The 18,145-nt window shown below is 40.7% G+C and overlaps 1 protein-coding gene across 2 annotated transcripts in view; it reads right to left on the reverse strand.

The window, feature by feature from the left end:
* Positions 1–18,145, reverse strand: part of pax7a (paired box 7a) — a 43,795-nt gene that overhangs the window by 23,129 nt on the left and 2,521 nt on the right. The window contains exons 3-4 of one of the 2 annotated variants that reach the window (XM_004548580.3): positions 17,866–17,995; positions 17,304–17,432 (exon numbers count right to left, since the gene is read on the reverse strand). In XM_004548580.3, the coding sequence (XP_004548637.1) occupies positions 17,304–17,432; positions 17,866–17,995 (259 nt within the window). Of the gene's footprint in view, positions 1–17,303; positions 17,433–17,850; positions 17,996–18,145 lie in introns of both variants that reach the window. The other variant, XM_004548579.3, reaches the window with a different exon arrangement.

Raw genomic sequence — 18,145 nt, forward strand, 5'->3', positions numbered from 1 at the left:
AACTGGGAGAATATTATCTTAATCTGTGGATATTTATTTAATATAGAAGAGCCCCTGATATACAATCCTGCCTCTGAGAGGGGCCCCAGAGGCTGTGAATGCAGAGAGCTGAGGGGGAGTGGGGTGTTGGTGGGTAGAGGGGTTAATCTGCACAGGCCACCTTGCTGCTCCTCACCCTGCTTTTCTCTGTCATTGGCCCAGGGCACACTGCTCATACACAGTGCAGCCAAAACGTATAAAATAGAACACAATATCACACCAAAACCATTCAGTCCCATGTGTTTCCATCTGCTGTCATTAAATGAATTAGAACACATTTTACATTACTTTTTAGGCATTCAACTAAGCTGAATTTTTGCTCGAGGAATATAGATACAGCACAAAGCCGTACAATCCAGGCCGACAGGGAAATTTTTGACAGCAAATATGCATTACCATTGCACATTACCATTATAACTGAATTTAGAAAATTGCATCATTTTCACCTCCTCTGCATGTCTATTCAAACTACTTGGCCCTTTTCATTTCATGTCATAAAATTCATATTTTCATAATTTCCTCATTGAGACATTGACAAGGCTGCGTGATGTGCCAGTGTTGCTCCAGGCCTAGTTGGATTGCATCACGCACAGTCCAGAAAGTGTGGGAGAGGGAAAATAAAGAGAGATACTGAAGAAGAGGGTGCATGAAGAGATTTCCGCCTCTGACAGAGGCCCTTTGCCATTCAGCTCGAATAAAAAACTATGCTGCTCACCTGAGTGTCTCGCCTGCGACTGATTTGTTGTTTTACAGCTCCAATCTCCGCTCGTAGCTCACTCTAGTCAAATCTTTCAACATAAGTGGACAAAAGAATACTCAGACCTGGCCTCCAAATAACAACTGTGAGAACAAAAGAGCAACAGAGCTGGCGGAGTCTCAAGGCCAGCTCCAGAGTTTAATTAAACAAGGAATTATGGGATTATATGGAGACTATCATTACAGGCCACTCTATGAGTCTTCTACGAACATTTTTTGTCCCCCTGAGCTCATGCTCAATGATTCTCTGCGGATTACATGTGTCCGCAGGACATGAGGCCGCATTCATTAAATCAATTCTTCAGTCTTATCCTTTTTAATAAAGATTGATTCTTGAAGCACAAGCTCACTCCGCTGCAGAACACCCTTGAACATACAAAGTTGAATATGTACATACACCACATATCCCTTTGTTGGTTTTCATGAGGATGCGTACATCCATTTGGGCAGTAACTTGCCATGACGACACTTGAGACCAGCCCAGCGGTCTGCGGATCACTTTCCAAAGTCACCTCTGTGTCCTACAGGGAGACGCCGGGGCCACAGCCGACACATTCTCAAGGGGTTCGGAAAAAGACACCAAAGTCTTCTCCTCCTCAACCGATTTTCTTGTCCTCCCCTTTGTTCGAGGTGGGGTTTTTTTTTCACTGACTTTATTTTGTCGCTAAGCTGATGTGGCAATCTTTGTCACATTTAGCACCCATTAGCAGGCAAATGACGCCTAAGCACCTCAGCAGACAATAGCTTGTACTTCTGCTCGTCATTAAGCCCCGCAGAGCCAACACATCTGCTCTCGTACATGAACCAGAAGCACGAGGTCAGCGGCCCTGCCTGTAATGAGTAAGGAAAAATGGAACACGGCACACGCTGTATGGAGCCAACTGGGAACGGGGTTGGATGTGAAACTCATCTATATGCTGACTATATTTGGGTGAGAGAGAGCCCGCCGCTGATTGCAGCGGAGTTGCAATAAAGGACAAGTCTATCCAAAGAGCGGAGGAATTAAAACGTGGTCTGAATATATGCCAGTTAAACACAAGCACGCATGCACGCACATACAAGTACATACAGAGAAAACAGCCACGTCTTCAGCTGTCTTCGATACAAAACACTTTAAAATCAAAATTTCATGTCTCCTTTTTCTCCTCACTTATTTGCCAAGGTGAACAGACAAAGACAAAATACGACTGAACAAAATCCCTGCAGGGCTGTCAAGGTCAATTCCTTAATGGTCTGTTCGGCACAAAAAAGGTACATTCTGATTAGACCTTTATATAATACGACTGCTGTAATTTCCATTCAAATGTTCGTGGGATATTGATAAACCACTCATGCCTTGTCTCATTGCTTATTGTGCAATTAGAATCTAATTATGTGGCATCCAGTGGGCACGATTAGTGTCGTGTACTCTCCTCCAGGGGCCCTCTGAGGTTTTCCCTCAACATTGATTTAAAATTGTGCCCCATAATAAACAGGAATTAATCAGGTTTGCACTCTGCTTTGTCAAAGTAAATACCTGATAAAGATTCAAATTAGCACTGGTTAAACGAGATGGTTATTGCACAGACGGGTTTAAGGACCGACTTGAAGATAATACAACACTGATCTACAATATTACAAGTTACAGTCCCAAAATATGAGTGATCTGATAAGTTTAAGAAGGCAAAAAGTCAGTGATACAAGTAAACACATCCTTACTACTGTGCAGATCAGCTGCATACATTTTATATACACCTATTTCTATTATTCTGTTTTGCAGTTAGTATTTTACCAACTGGGAAAATTAATCAGATTTTATTTATGATATTTTTAAGATTTATTTAAGATGTATTTATTTTGAAAAGCCATCAAAAAACACATATTTGTATTTTTTTTCTTGAGATGTTTCACATCCATGTCTATATCATTCAATAGGAGGTCTATTTAGAACAAACATATTTATTATATTTAGTATTTAGCAATTTTTCGTTAAGGTTTTAATGTGGGTTTGTTGCTTTGTAGAGTTTTGCTTTTATTATACGAACTATTGTTGGTATAGTGAAATAAGTGATGGGTGGTGATGGGTGGGGGTGGGGTCTATAGTACACGTGAAGCTTACAGATGTGAAGAACCACATCCTTTCACCTCAGCGTGACTTTGCGTCAGCGATGCTTTAATTCTGAGCAGACCTTTTAGATAGCACATTCCTCTTGGTCTTGAAGGACTCGAGCTGCTAGTTAATAGTTTTAAGGTTACTGTGAGGTTTAAAGCCTGCTCTCTTGCTTGATGCTCCTCTGCTGACCTTGCAGACAGAACACAGGCAGCTGGGATCCTCATCACCCCGTTTCCTCAAAACTCGTCCTCATGTCGACCCCCTCCCCACCTACTCCTCCAGGGCTCCTCGCATTCTCCCTCCAAACCCTCGGACTCCTCCGGTCCTCCACCTTTACCCCCGAGACACTGAAGTAATCCTGATTAAACGGACAGCTGTCCAATCAATCCGCACAATTAACCACATGATCTGCGGGGTTACAGGTTTACGATACGTCATCCTACCAATAAACTTCACGCCCGCCCGGCATTTAAAAATCCTGGCCAAATTTGTGCATCTGATACGTTTAGTTGGTGCTAAAAAGCACAAGAAAAAGATAGCTCGGGACTGATAAATAAAACTATTTTAGAGCTTTTATGTAGAAGTAAAATATATAAATAAAATAATACTTTGGGGAAGGAATTACAATGCAAAAACAAAAGACCATTTTACCAGAAGATTAAAACTTTACTTTCAAAATCATAAAAAAAGGAAAAAAAATCATGGTTTTGCAGCAGTGCAGGTGCTTTATCCCCTATCTCACCTGTCAGCAGTATTAGCATCAAGTAAAGTGGCACTCATCCTAGTCAGGCTGTCTCTGATATCATAACCCATGGCCTCAATATCAGCCATACCTTTGCAAACTATCCAAGACAGAGGGACAAAAACAGACAGGGCTTTGGCAGTGCAGCATTAGCTCATAATGGCTCATTTTGAAAAGCATATTAGTTCCAGCATAATTACAATCAGGCCTCACGCTCTCTGTTTTGCAGGCATTCACAGGACCAGCCTGTGAGCACCGAGTCACACCAGTTGACTGTGACTGACAGCAGATTTAGTTAAAAATGGTGTTTTTTCCTCCCTCTTTTTTCCCACAGGACAAAAATAACACCACATCTTTTCTCCCTATTTATGTTGACTTGTTTATTTTGTGCCTACCTTTTGTCGTACTTGATACCGCAATTATACTTTTTGTCAGTCAGAGGGGGTGAATATCAAAAGGCCTAATTATGCAAACAGGCCTGTGATAAGAGGCATCTGCCTGAGATGGGATCTGCTATCTCTGACATGCATCTGTCTCTGTGCTGTCTTTGCTGCTCCAGGCCTGCATATAAACAGCCCTGCCTGTCCTCAGGACTGCATGCGATTCAACCACCAACACTGGAGTGGAGGGATGTTTCGGGGGCGGGGGGTGGATCGTGCAGCAACATCAAATAACTAACAACTTCCCAATTTGCATTTTTTGGAGAATGGTGCGGCATCTCTGCTTAATGCACTTGCCTGTTCATCCTAAAGGGGTTGCCAAGTTAAAGGAGGCATATGATTCAAGGCATTTACTGCAGGATGTATCTGAGATAGGAACCTCGTGTGAATACAAGATAGACGACAGCGATAACCAGAATGGTTTATAGACAGACGCTCTATGAATAATCTTTTATTCCCCCTGTAGTTATCTCCCCGCATGTGAAAAACAAATTCAAAACTCTGAAAGCAACGCATAACCTCGGAACAGCTCGAGTTTACTCGTTTGTATGGTAATAAAATAGTCAGATCAACACACCAAATAATTTATCAAAAGGCTGCATGTGTGGCAAAACCAGGTTAACTGCTCACTTGGTCGTCTGGTAATAGGCCAGAAAGCGTTATCACTTTTCTCCTTGTTGACAAGGACCTTCTCTGGGCAGTATTTTGACATTTAGGTAAAATTGAATCTGGATAAGATGTGTAAGTATACATAAGGACATGAAAATCCACCAGATATCTAAAATAAAATCATTCTTAGATCACCTTTATGGACAGATATCAGCGGTTTCTGTTTTGTCTCATGCATATCATACTGATTACTAGTTTGTAGCAAGTGGCTGAGGCCCATTGGCACTTGCCCCAAAATCTATTTCAAGTGGTAAGATAGCAAAGTGAGACCGGAAACAGAGCTCTAAGGTCTATAACGTTCCATAAAGTTATCTATTACTTTATAAAAACTTCAAGTGAACCCGAAGACTGTCCCGTTGTTGCTGCCAAGCGCAAAATCTCCTCCTGTCACTGTCAGGAGATTTAGGCTCTCTTACGTTGGCATTCCTCAGGAAAATTCCCAAACTTTTTCCTCTTGTCTCTCTGACAGAATCGCGCTCTTTAGGAGGCGCTTGAAAAAAAGAAGAGGAGAAAAAGGCAAAGGAGGAAGAAAGATGGAGGCTCTATAATCTTTGGCTCCCACAACAAACAATTAGCCCCCTTCTCTCTTTTAGAGGTGGGCAGGGGGGGGGGGGGGGGGGGGGGGAGGGGGCAAAAGAGAAAGCAGAGGAGACAGAGAGGGAGAAGCAGCGAGAGCGCTGCTCTTTTATGGCTCTTGTCATATGGATGAAGGCGCAGCGCGTCCATGAGAGCGCATGCTCACCTTCAACAACAGGGCGTCCACTGGGCCTCACGGCCTTTTCAGCCCGGAGAGACGAGCTCCTCAGGGGGCCATTAGAGCATGAATAGGGGCCTGACAGCCTTGTGCAGCTCTGCAGGGCATCCATAAACGCTGACATATTGACTCCCCATGCCTCTGCGCTGCCTGAGTGTGAAAGCGTGAAGGGCTTGAAGGGTGGGATTCTTTTTCTTTAATATACTGCTGACTAAAACTTGGATATTAGCTACAATATAAATGTTTGCTTATGACTTTAAGACATTCTGTTTCCACAACAGGAAAGTCTTATAACAGATAATTTCTTCTTTAGTAACCCTTTTAATGGGTAATTATTTGGGGAAAATGTGCTTTAAACACTGTGAGTAGTAAGTTTTCCTTATTCACACATCCAAATGCATTTGCTTATTTTCAAAATTTTCATTATTTTTCCTCCTGTGTCACTTTTAAGGAACAAAGTCAGATTACAGAACCACGTGGACCCTTAAAGACTTTAAGCAGACAAAATGTGAACCCGGGCTCCTGCCACCTCTCCCTAGCCCACTAAAACTGAGCTTTGCACCAGATTTTATTTTCTGTCGAGCAGAATGTCACCGCCTGATCTCAAGTCTTTACTAATTGAGGTCACAGCAAAAGTAATGAAATTAAACGAGAGCACAAGAACATAAAAAAAGAGGAGCCCATGGGGGTCTCAGCCAAATGGCACTAGAGCCAGAGCCCCGTTCCCCCAGCAAAAAGCTCGAAAAAAAAAAAAAACCTACGCACGAAATCAAACAGTTACGTCTCAGGGCTATGAGCCAAGGTCTCCTGGAGGAACAAATCATTTTCTCAACAAAGCCAAAGAGAGATTACTGGGCACAGTATAGGAATGCACAGCGGACATTTTTATGCGCCCAAGGGAAGTTTCCTAATTTTCTGGACAAGGATGGGGAGCAAATATTGCGGAAAAGTTTGTGTGGCACAGAGGACATCAGGAAGGAAAGAAGAGTTGGTGAAAGAGAGGAAGATGGAAACTTTAACAAAAGCTCAAAGAATATTTCAAAAAGAAAATAAAAGTTGTTAAATTGCCACAGGAACATCTACATTTCTTTATAATGCCTGTCTGGCTGCTGATGTAGAATTGAAATATTATTTTAGAGTGAAAACTAATAAAAAGCTGTTTGATCCAAAAACCTTGGAGAATATATTATTAAAAAGGCAGTCGTGCTGTTCTCCACTAACATTTAGCAGGCTGCAAATAAACAAACCGTTACCAAAGAGCTCCTTTATATACAAGAACTTAATGAATATTTCCTGTAGAGAGCTTATTCTCTGGCCACAGTAAAGCATTACAGTGCTTGGCATTAATTTCCGAGAGCCCGCCATATTGAGGGGTTGTAATGTGCACAGTAGAAAAGCTTTTTATACTGAGACTACATATTCCCCAAGGAGAGAATGACTGACGATGCAGAAATAAGCCCATTAGTTGAAAATAGGGGACAACATTTGAAGTTGTTATTTTGACGGCTAGGACAGGAGCTCCACCCCACTGTTTGGACAACTGCTTTCACAGTTTAACTTAGTAGGGAAAAAAAAACACATTTCTGATTTGCAACACTTAGGGAACATGCTTATTGTCTTTGTGGTTATGAAAAAAACATGCACAATTAAAACAAATGAATATTTCAGTGGCGAAGCACATCAAGAGCATAAAATGTGAAATGTTCTGGCCCTAAGTAGCATAGGCTAATGGCGATTTTTAAACTAGCAGACCATGGTCAATGCTTCTCATTCATCACTGAGGGAGAGCGCGGGTGCACTGTGCTAAACATAATTACTGTTGCACATTATGTGGGCTATTCCTGCATTGTAATAAAATTAGCCAGAAATGCTTTTTGTCTTTTCTAATGCAGCTCCATGGTAACCAGTGGATGGCCATAATGCGAAACACTGTCCCCGATCCGTGCCAGCTGTCAGAGTTTGACAACCTTAGCTGGCAAGGTGAATTGGAGGAAACTAGATTTCTTTCAGTAAATTATGTGGCTCCGACCTGCTCATCCAGTGCACAATTTTACATGGACATAATAAAGTCCGAGATGTCCTGATGTACTGAACACTCATGTTTGCGATCCTTCATTGTTTAGCACAATGACAATGGCTTAATCACCCAGACAAAGATCTATTTCTGCCAAAGGTCCTGCTTATTATTGCACCGTTCATCTTAAAATTTCTACTTCAGACAGGCAGAAAATTCAAGCGGACAACAGAGTTTTTTGTTCTGGGTTCCTCACAGAAAAGTGGCCTAACATAAAATTCAAATGCTGCGACAACATGATTTTTTTTAAGCTTTTTAAATTATATTCAATCCTTATAATAAATATTTCTAAAACACAATGGGCAAAATAAAGGTAAAGCTATAAAAATGTCACTATAATTGTAGTGTGTGTCTAACACGTGTAAAAACGCCGCAGAAAACGGCTTTCTCAGGCTTGAAAAGCTAACACAAAGGAAACGGCAACAGTTTCGTTTTTAAAATGGCTCAAACTCTAAGCGAAGCATTTCATCTGCTGACTGATATTTCCTGCGTAAGTATAATGCACAATTACCGGTGAAACTTCCACGATTTCAAAGGCCTTTGTCATTTAGCGACATTATCTGTGAGCCAGTTACAACATTTATGTTGTCTGGTAGATAACTTATTAAGCAAGCTGACTACAATTTATGAAATTACATGGTTAATTATGTAGTGCCTAGAGCTGGAATGACAATAAACTATCTGTCTCCTTTGGCAGTCACCCTGCCAAGACAAAACAAAAACACATTTTTTTTTACCTGCAGGAGAAATTTACAATAACATCAGTGTTTGTTTGTGACGTTTGGAGCTTTTTTTTGTCCTGTAAGTGGCGTGATGTCCAGATGCCATTAACGCTCACGGTGACTTTACTGTTCACTACCCTTGTTTATGGTACTGAAATGACACCAGCTTCTCCAGCGATGTGTAGAAAAAACAACTGCACCAACCAGTGTTTTTATTCTTTTTCTTTCTTTTTTTTCTTCTTCTGGAGGCCAGGTGGAAAGACACCAACAGCACATCTCAAAGCAATTAAATGAGATTTCTCTCCCATAACAAATACAATAGATTTTCCCATTAAAACCTTTGAAACGAATCTCCCCTGCTGAGAACACTTGTCTCTCCTTGTGGCATGGCTACGAATCAGCACTGAAAGATAAATAAATAGCCTTTATAAAAAAAACATTGGCCTTCTTGTCAGGACACATACCCACTCAACACTAGCAGCAGTCCACATGTCAACTCATTCCCTTCCCATTTCCTCTGCTCTCCTCGCAAAGACACTCCTGTCTAATGAAGTAGAGGGACTGCAATCCCACAGGGCTAAACACAGCTCTGTCATCCCTGAGTGTTGTTTCCCCTCTGGACAGCCCAGTCATTGTCCACTATGGAAGGTAATACTCACCATTCAGGATTCATTACAACACCAAATCTCTGAATGAGCTGCCCACTGCAAACACACAACTGCCCGCGAGAAGAAATAGGCCTCCTAGGGACCCCCTGCCAAACTTAATTGGATTGCCAATATGGCCCACAGACGTTTGAGAAGTCGAGAAAAACAATGGAGCAGAAAATAAATACTCCAAAGCCACAAAGATGACTCCACTTGGTAAACTAACACAGTATTGATCTTCTTCTTCTTCTTTTTTTTGTTTGTTTAGAAAAGCCTCATCCCTGCTAATAGCTGTCTGAGAGTGTAATCTCCCCCTTGTCCTCCCCCTCCTCTCCTCCCCTCCACATTCCCTATTATGTGGCTCCTTTCAGAGAGCCCCAAATAGTTTAGGTTCAGTGTTGCACTGGGGTATGGGGCATGGGACTGGGGACCAATTGTTTGCTAATGTTGACACCTGCCAGAGCAGGCTTGGTCTATTTGGGGCCCGCCAAGCTGTAAACTGGATGCTCCCCCTCTTTAGCGAGATTAAGTGTGGGTTGCTGGGGTCACAAATCACTGGACTCCCTCTGATGTTGTGAGGCACAGAGCCAGAGACTAAGAGGGCTAAAAGAGAAAGCTGAGGAGGGAGGGACAGAGGAGGGAAGAAGGATAAAGAGTGACAGTCTATTGTTTACTGAAAAGGAAGGGAATAATGTATCTTCTTGAGTGTGCGTAACCACTGTGCCCCATTCAAAAAAAATATATATCAACGGTGAATCCACGTCAGCCTGCTAAGGCACTGAACAGATTTCTGCCTTGTGTTTTTGTGCCCCTTTTTTTGCGGTGCATTGTTGGTCAGAAGCTTTTTGTCTGAAATTGTCTCAGTTTATGCATTTTCTGCCCAAAAAATACAGCATTAGTACTAAAAGAAAAAACGTACTGTTTGAACATAAATACAGATGATATGCTTTGTAATATACTTTTGTTTCTATTGCAATTGGATTCAGGGAATCTAAGAATATGTTAATAGGTATTTCCATATATATATATATATATACATATATATATATATATATATATATATATATGTATGTGTGTGTGTGTGTGTGTGTGTGTGTGTGTGTGTGTGTGTGTGTGTGTGTGTTCTTAAAAAAACAACAACCCCCACACACATATTATACAAAGACACAGAGAAAACCATTGGCTATGACAGACAGTGCCCAGCTCCTCCTCCTCCTCCCTTCCTTTGCAGATGTACATTAATGCAAAAAAAAGGCAGAGATCTGAGCTGCAGCAGAAGCACCCTGTCTCCCTTTAAAACTGCTGCTGTCCAGCCTGATCGTGTCAGTTTGAAGGCCCCTATTCAAAAGTATTCATGCATCTGCCTTTGAGGCACAATAGCAGCTAGTTTATAAACTGTCTGCCCAGGCACCCAAAGGCTTTAGTTCTTATTGTTTTCACCCCCTTAATAAACTTTTTGGAGGAGTTCATCAACTTGGCTGAATAGCCTATGCAGCAAGTCTCAAGACAGAAAATAACAGACGGGCCTTTTCTCCTCCCTCTTCTTTCTCTCTTCCTTTTCTAGTGGCTGTTCATTTAACAATGGTGAGAGTAGGCTGTCAGACATCACAGAGCTTTTAACCAATACAAGAAAAAAAAGATTTTTTTTAAAAAAAGAAAGAAAATGCAGTCTCTTAGAATGGAGATGGAAGACAATTGCATTTTTCCATTCCAGTCAGCTCCAACAACACAATAAGATAAAATGTTATATGTAAAGAGTATATGTGTGTGCGCTCTTGAAAGAGCAAAAATTGTGCTACTTTTTTTTTTTTTTAAATGAGAAACTCCGCTTTAAGCTTTAAATGCACGTCCGTGTTTCTACAAACAGCGCATATAACTCCATCAAAAAAATATTAATTAACTTTCAGTATCTCTAAATTTGCCTGACACCTGTTAGACAGCCAGCACAGAAATTATGGGATGCAATAAAATGTAATTTTGGGTGTAAGCCATTAATCCACTGTTATACCTTTAAACTCTGTCGAAAAAAAATTAGCCAAACTTAAAAGTCTTTAATAGATGTCTGCTCTAATTAATTTCATACCTAATTAAAACAAGGCTAGAGTCCATGCACGCTGGCCTGTTTAGCCCGCTGGATGGCCATAATTGAAGTAATAGCGGAAAAAAGGGGGTGCTGCTTAGAAATAAAAGCCCGCAGCGGTCCAATTCAGCAACATCCCCATCCAACCACGCTGCCCACCCCTCCTCCCCCTCCCACCATCTGACCCAAAAAGGCCTTATTGGCTGCCCCGGACCAACCACCTACTGTTTCCCACCGATGCTCTCGGTGCGTTTTAACACCCTAATTAGATGTGACAAGTTCAACGAGCTGGTTTCAGAGGAGGAAAAGCTGGTCAGGTTATGATTTCCGAGTCAGACTCACAGGGGACTCTGCGGACAGCTGATTCCTGTCAGCCTCATTCATCTTCTTCCAGCCAATTAAACATTAATGCTAACAAAGCGCTGGCAATTTGGAGAATACGTCAAGCCCCTAAAGTGGAAATGTAAATGTTTTTGAGGCGATGTCAGGCGGGCTGCTGCTGACAGCAACGATACTTTCAATGTAATAATAATAATAATAATAATAATAATAATAATAATAATAATAATAATAATAATAATAATAATAATAAGTCGGTGAAATTTGTCACATTCTAAACGGGTAATTTTTAAAAAGTGCGCTTTTTGCAGTTGCTTCCGTGAAAATACCACAATGTAACCCTAAAGCGCCTCAAATGTCATGAAATCCATCACTCCTGCATTATTATTATATAAAGTTCTGGCAAATTGACATTTTAAAACGACGACAGTTGTTTAAAACCGGCTCTAAACCTGCATCCGTTCGAGCTAAGAAAAATTATTAAACCACAATCAAAAAAGGAAGTCAAGTGCATCAAAAAGAAACCCCGGAGCTGTACGAAAGAATGGAAATTCTTCCTCGGAGTTTTTAAACACCTCCACCTGTTGACGTGACCGTGTGATGCACGTGGTAGAGAGACAGAGAGAGGGGGGGGAGGAAATGAGGACAAGAGAGAGGAAGAGAAAGAAGGCAAACTTGAGCAAAAAGAGATGATGAAAAATTGAGACTCTATTTATTTTGGACCAGAGCCCCGCGGGCACTGCGCAGGTTCTCGGAGCCCCATAGTGAAAATTGGCGGAATAAAACACAGACAGAAATGAGAGACGCGCTGAAGCACCCTACTGTTGTGACAGGATACCTGGAGGGCAACGCTTCCTCTTTAATTTGTCTCGTATGGCTCGAGACCCCCAACCAGACATTCAATCCTCAGAGTCAGCGTAAGCCTACTGAATTTAATTCTCGATGGTGAAATTATATGCTATAATTAAATATCATATCATTTAAAAAAATGCTCTGTGGCATAGAGGCATCTTATCGAATTGGTCTTCCTCGGCTTCCTCGTTGTTATCACATTAATAGTAACAACATCTAAAATGGGCCTATCAGCATTTGCGGGGGAAATTGCGGGCTAAACAAAGGGCACCTATGGGCTTACAGCTTATATTCTGATATTTTCGAGCAGGAAATGTTAACCTTGAAATGCTGCTATCTGCGCCTAACAATGTGTGATCATAACCCCATAAATGAGGGGAGAAATTGAATCCTTTTAAGTTATTAAGCAGGAAAGGATTATAAACTCGTCTTTATAAATGAGCTAGAAATCCCCATGTCTTCCTCTGTACACTTTTAAATTTCCCACAAGAAGCTGGAGAGGAAAGATTGCCCCTTTTCAAGAGCCCCACAAGAGATGGAAAAACCATTTTTGTACCCAGATAGGAAGTCGTCCCACATGGTAAGCGCCACTTTAATTAATAGACAGCCTTGAGAGGTATCACTGTCAGCTTGGATAATGGTGACAGAGCTAGTGTTTGTGCTTCCATGAATATTTCTCATATGATCAAAGTCAAATGTCAGCAGAGAATGAATTTAAGCCTACTCGATTTTTTTTTTCTTATTTGCAGCCTAATGCTTTGGACACTTAAAGCTCCTGACACCGAAATGTCTCGCCGGTTTGGTAGGCCTACAAGCTTAAACTGAACTCCCCTAAAAAAAATGATGCAGCGCTCAAATATCCGCTCATACGCAGCGCAGTTTGCTGTTATTATGTTGCACGGTTTGCTCACGTTACCTCGCTGGAACCAATAGACCAATTTGTAACAGTGTTTGTAGCGCTTGTCATCAAGTCTCGCGATATGTCATTAAATAACAAATTACACCATAATCTTTGAAGGAAAAAAGGCTGATTTTTTTTAAAGAAGGGAGGGGTGGGGAGTGCATTGAAATAGTGACGGAAATGCGGAAATGTTTCTCTTTTTTTGTACGCTGTTAATTTTAATTTCTAAATCTACAATTTTAGCACATTGCTGATACCGAAATGGAAATTTGTCACACTAATGACAAAATGACGGCGAGACGTCGTTAACAATAATGGATTTACATCATGACCAAGCTATGGGCTAAATGTGCTCATCGTTCATCTATCTAAGGTGTCGATATTATTATTATTATTATTATTATTATTATTATTATTATAGTTTATAAACAGTCACTGAAACCTGTTAACCTACCACTATTTGGACTACTGCAGTCTCGAAAGAAAGGTTAGAAAGGTACTTATGTGTATTTTTAAATTTTCTTTTTGTGTAAAAAACAAACAAAACAACAACAACAACAACAACAAAAAAAAACCCAGAGGTGTCCGGGTGTCCGGACATCTTAAAAACAATTCACAATGTATATTTTCTAAAGAAATGTTAAAATTACCAAATAAAACTTATACAAATAAAACTTAATTATTGTCAAAATAATTACTCTTTATGATATTTGCTTTCTTACCTTTTCTTTTATTAAGCTAAAAATGGAAAAATGAAATTGAAATATCATTACTTTTATTTTTGTACTGGAAATAAAAATAAAAATAATAAGAATAATAATGATGATGATGATGATGATGATGATGATACTACTACTACTAATAATAATAATATCGACGATGTCATGTCTTTCAGCTCCTGCCCCCTTTATAAGAGATGTAGGCCTACCGATGTAAATTCCAGTGAAATGTGGCTTGAGTGGCTGCGGGGACAGGGGAGGTTAATCCGAGTTTAATGCAGTGAAGCACAGCGCAGGGTCTGGGCTATGATGGGTATGTTATCTCTCCCCAACATTTGGGTCTCCCTCAATTTCCACCCAGCCAAATAGCTGCGAGAAAGTGCAGATGGAGTCACTCTCAATGCCTGAGGAAAAAACGTTATTAATAGCTAAATAACTTCCCCATACTTTCACTGAATCTCTCTCACACACTGTTCCAGATGGATTTGTTTGAAGTGGTCTCTCGCTTCATTCCCCTGTCCTTCTCATTCAGCACGGCTTTAGACCCGAAATATAGCTACATTATATTACCATACACTTAGAGACTGGGTGTGCGTGCACGAGGGCGCGCTTCCCTGTGTGCGCGCGCACACACGTGCGTTTGTGATGTGGAAAGCGCAGAGAGGGCAGCTTTTCACATTTTCATCACCATGCAGGCAGAAACTATTTTTCCCCTTGTTGTTTGTTTGTTTCTGTAGCAGATCACATGCAGGGTACCTGGCATTGAGGGGTAAACCTGAAGAAAACATGTTTCCGTCGTAATTAATGAAACATGCCGACTTATAACTGAAGCTGAAAAGGAAAAGAGACAATACGATCCACATACTTTTGAAGGAATGCAGTATGCGACTTACATTCACTGGATTCCAAATTGTATTTCACTGAATATGGATCTATAGTAACAGTTAGAGCCTCCTCTTTCCCAGTCCCACCTGGCTGTTTGGGCTGGTCTGGCTTCCTCACACCTCTCCTCTGCTCTGTCACTTTCCCTCCCCACTGCCTTGAAATAATCCCTTCTGACATCTGTTTAATTACACCGAGGACCTCAGGTAATCCTGCGATTTGCTGAAATGTCCATCGCGTGTCTGCAGCGCATCTAACGGTCAGTTTGGATGCATCAGTGTGGCAGATTGACGCCAGGCAGCTGATTCGCCTTCTGATTCTCACCGGGGTGGCGCAAAACATAACGATACCCACGTTTGCGCACAGCGGTCTTTAAGCACCTTCTTGCGCGCAATTAAAACCCTGGGACTGATTTTAATAGCCGTGCGTGACAACTGAAGTGCGCACCTTGGACTGGAAATTTGTTTCTGCACAAATTGTGGGATGGACCAGGATCACCACTCCAAACAGTTATCAACGACAAAAGGCCCTAAAAGCGAGACTTTTCCGGCGGTTATGCGCTGAGGTTTGATTGGTTTATTTTCAACTACAACCTTATGAAAACAAACAAACAGCTGTCTTCATGCAGCAAATAAAATCTACATTATTGTCATGTGGTTAGGACTTTAAATACACGTTTAATAAAGCTAGATTAAAGCTGGGATAAATCCGTGATGTAACCTCTGAGAAAATCAAATGCGCAGACCTAATAAACAAATAGATAAATAAATAAAGTCTTAAAATCTGGATAAGTAAACGAATAAAAAAAAATCTCATGAATTTTGTGCCCAGGGCGAGCCACTGTGAGCTCCGCTCTGAGATGAAAGTGAAAAGAAATAAAAGGCTCTATTTAATCTGCTTTAAAACCCCTCTCCACATAAGGGCTGTGCTTCAAACTCGGAGAGTGAGGGGCTGATTGGGGATAAATACATTTCTTACCATGCCTGCGAGCTATTACACCCGGCACGAACACAGCCACCTATTCAGCAACCATCGTTTCCAGTGCTTACTCTAATAAGTATTAACATTATTAAATGCCATCCGGTTGCTGGTAGTCTAAACTGCATTACGCAGAGGGTGCGTCTCTTTTTATAGCAACGTAAATCAACCCCAATTTAAAACACGAGCAGCGGTAAGGAGAAAAAATAGAAGCAGGAGAATTATGTCTATATTGTGCACCATCAAAAAAAGAAAAAAGAAAAAAGTAAATAGTCAATAATTACGCGAGGATTTTGCAGGTAAGAACTTCAAAATGCAAAACGTGTGCATCAGTTGTGCGCATTTTTTTTTTATCGTTGTAATGATAATAAAAATTATTACTATGGTCATTTTGAGACTGCACGTTTTGCGGCTCATCTATATGAACATTGGACATTTTTGCAAGAAAAAGGTTGTTTTTTTCCCTAACATTAGCGCGTGGTGTGAAAGAAAAAGAGACCGTTTTCACGCTATCACTTGATTCTTCTCCAACGGACCATTATATAAAATTACAAAACTATCTACCAGCGGGGCGTACTGAATAATTCATCTCCTTTTATGTCTCTTCTTGCCCTTTGTCCAAAGTTTTCGCTCTCTCTCCCTCTCTCTTTTTTTAAACCAGGTTTTTGAATAAGAATGGACGGACCCATACTCTCCTTTTCGCTGCCCTGCTTTCCAGGATTTGCTTTTGTACATCGGACCCTTCACTTTATAAACCGCATCAATAGAGGGGAGGGCTTTTTTTGCTCGTAAAGTTCATCTTCAAGTTTGAAAAATTCTTCTTGGCCGTCCCTTTTTTTCTTTTTCTTTTGTGATAAAAAAAAATCTATTTAAACCCTTTCAGACGTTTGATTCAGACACTGTGCATTTCTCCCGCTTTCATAGCCAAGCGTAAAGAAATAATAGCAAAAAATAAAATATGATAAAATCAGAAGATCATGTTAAAAAAATACCTGAAATTAAAAGAAATTTCCCCATGATTCCATGGTCTAACAATTTCATAATTAATATACATAAAACAAGCTACAAAAACGAACGTATCCTATATAACAGGATATACCCAAAATCCTTCGAAGTGCCTCATAAATACGGAAGGCGCTGACAGCAAATACCTGCATCGCTTTATTTCCCCTCCTAGCAGCATCAGAGCAAATAATAATATGAACACTGATTTCCACTTTAACTGACAAGTGGTGAAATGTCGGTGAACTGACATCGATTGTGAAATGGGTCAACTGTCAGCTGTCGTTTAGAGGTCGTTAAATGAGTGAATGAATGAGGAGGAATTTGCTACACAAATTAATTTTCTGCAGTTAAATACCTTCTGCCAAGGCTCTCATAAATAATTGAGTGAATGAACAACTGCTGGCTCGGAGTTAAAAGCAGGAATAAATTCACTCCGTTTAGCTGCAGCTCGGGTGTGGGACAATTTCCCAAGAGGACGTGAAGTAGGAAGTCTATTTAAAACACTTGCTTCCTGATTACAAGGTTGAAATTTACTCTAAATAATATAAATAATAATAATTTCTTATTTCAGACATATACAAAAGGGCCATATATTTTCTGCTGTTAACTTACATTTATCACCGAGGATGCCATCGATGCTATGCTTTGTTTTCTTTTCTCCATCTTCATCCTTCTTATCACAGTCATCCTCGTCATCTTTTTTGCCAAATCGGGCCCTCAAAACGCGGCTGATGGAGCTCACTAATGGCAACAAAAAGGTAAACGGGTGATTAGCCCTAAAACCCATAAAAGAACCATAGTAATCCTATCATACATTTTTAGAAGGCTATACCACACAAAAATAGCACAGCAAAAAAAATAAAATAAAATAAAATTAAAAAAAGTTTTACATGAAGCAGCAGAAGCGCTAGGAAAATATTTTAAAAGTGTTTTTCTGTATTAAAGGTAAGTAAAATTACACTGTAATACAATGATGGGAATTTACTATGGAGCACTGAAGCCACATTTCAACGGGATGAGTTTTTTTCTGGGTCAAACAGCTGAAGGTGCGCCCTTTATTATCAGTAACTGAAGCTTAAAACGTGGGATTCAAAGTGATGTTCATTCAGAAGTGATGCTGCAGTGTTCGCTGGTAGTAGGGAAAAAAAGTGCAGCTTACCAGATGAAGCCTCACCTGAAGGAACTGTGCTTCTGTCGCACACCCCGTCCTTCAGCAGCTTATCCCGGATCTCCCAGCTGAACATGCCCGGGTTTTCTCTCTTGTACTCTTCGATCCGCTTCTCCACGTCAGGCGTTGCCACCTGCTTTAGGTTTGAAAAGGTGTAAAAAGGAGAGGGGGAAGACAAACGAGGGGAAAAGAAGGAATTTCAGTTTTAACCGAGATGTGAAGATATTTTTGTTTTAGTCCACGAAAGATCAACGAAAAGATAATACGAACGAAATCTAAAACGAAA

This window comes from Maylandia zebra, linkage group LG5 (genome assembly GCF_041146795.1).
Source record: "Maylandia zebra isolate NMK-2024a linkage group LG5, Mzebra_GT3a, whole genome shotgun sequence".
NCBI lineage: Eukaryota > Metazoa > Chordata > Actinopteri > Cichliformes > Cichlidae > Maylandia > Maylandia zebra.